The sequence below is a fragment of the Elephantulus edwardii genome, unplaced genomic scaffold, assembly GCF_000299155.1.
Source record: "Elephantulus edwardii isolate Elephantulus edwardi_28Jun2011 unplaced genomic scaffold, EleEdw1.0 scaffold00067, whole genome shotgun sequence".
Taxonomy (NCBI): domain Eukaryota; kingdom Metazoa; phylum Chordata; class Mammalia; order Macroscelidea; family Macroscelididae; genus Elephantulus; species Elephantulus edwardii.
Window position 1 is genome coordinate 5,420,191 of NW_006399817.1, and position 980 is coordinate 5,421,170.

Here is a 980-nt window from a genome sequence, read left to right on the forward strand (position 1 = left end):
CCCCTCCACCATGCAGCCCTCGCTCTAGTCTCCTGTGATGACAGAGATACCCAGTTACATCTCTCTGAACATAAAGAAAATTTTTCCCTCCCATCAGACTCTTAAGGAAGTGGATACAGACTCAATAAGACTCACACTAGTTTCTCCTTCAGCCAGAATTATAACCAAAACTACTATTCTTTATAACTTTTCAAATATGGTTTTCAAAATGGTCCTTGGGTGAGGTGAGACTCAGCTTAAGCTTTGGAAGTCAAATCCCTTAGTGACTCCATGCTGTTTTAATTAAGCAGTGTTATGTTCATTCTGCTTCTGGTCCTGGTGAACAGTATACGGTCCTGTCCCTCTAAGGCTTTGCAATATCCTGAGGACATAGATGACTCATTGACCAAGATGTGTCACTGTGATAATTGATAAGATTGGGTGCATGCAGGTGGTGCACAAAGTAGTGGCACCTATGGTTTTAATTTCTCCTTTTCCTTTGTTCTAGGTCTTGAACTAGATGACTCACTCTATGCTCCTTATTCCACCCATTTCCAGCTGCAGGTGAGTGATCTTTTTCCTTTTTGCTTTGGGAAGCTAGCAAGTGTTTGTCCTGAGTGAGTGGATGGTATTGTGGTGGCTTCTAGATGGACCTCATCAAAGAATGGTGTGCCTGGTCTCACACAGTCGGCCTTATGAAGTTGAGATGGCTGGGTTCAGGAAGGACATTGAGGAAGAGTTTAGGATATGGAGAAAGGAAATGATATTTTGATTGAAATGACCAGGAGTTATGATTGTCTAATAACATGAATGCTTCCCTTTCAGACTCGGAACTCAAAGGATTTCTCCATTCCACGGCCCCAGATGCGGGAAAGTCCTTACAGTAACTATGAAGGAAGGAAAGAGGGCAGCTAACCGTGTTGTGAAGAGTGGGACAACCACAGCAAAGCAGCAGAACCAGCGGGGAGGCCAAAGGGATATGGGCTAAATCCAGAGGTTTC

General features: G+C 43.9%; 1 protein-coding gene across 2 annotated transcripts in view; it reads left to right on the top strand.

The window, feature by feature from the left end:
* The window catches only part of GPRC5A (G protein-coupled receptor, class C, group 5, member A), a 4,377-nt gene extending 3,483 nt beyond the window's left edge, over nucleotides 1-894 (top strand). For both annotated transcript variants that reach the window (XM_006888421.1, XM_006888422.1), the window contains exons 2-3: nucleotides 488-543; nucleotides 805-894. In XM_006888421.1, coding sequence (XP_006888483.1) covers nucleotides 488-543; nucleotides 805-894 — 146 coding nt within the window. The remainder of the gene's footprint in view (nucleotides 1-487; nucleotides 544-804) is intronic.
* Nucleotides 895-980: the final 86 nt, after the last annotated feature.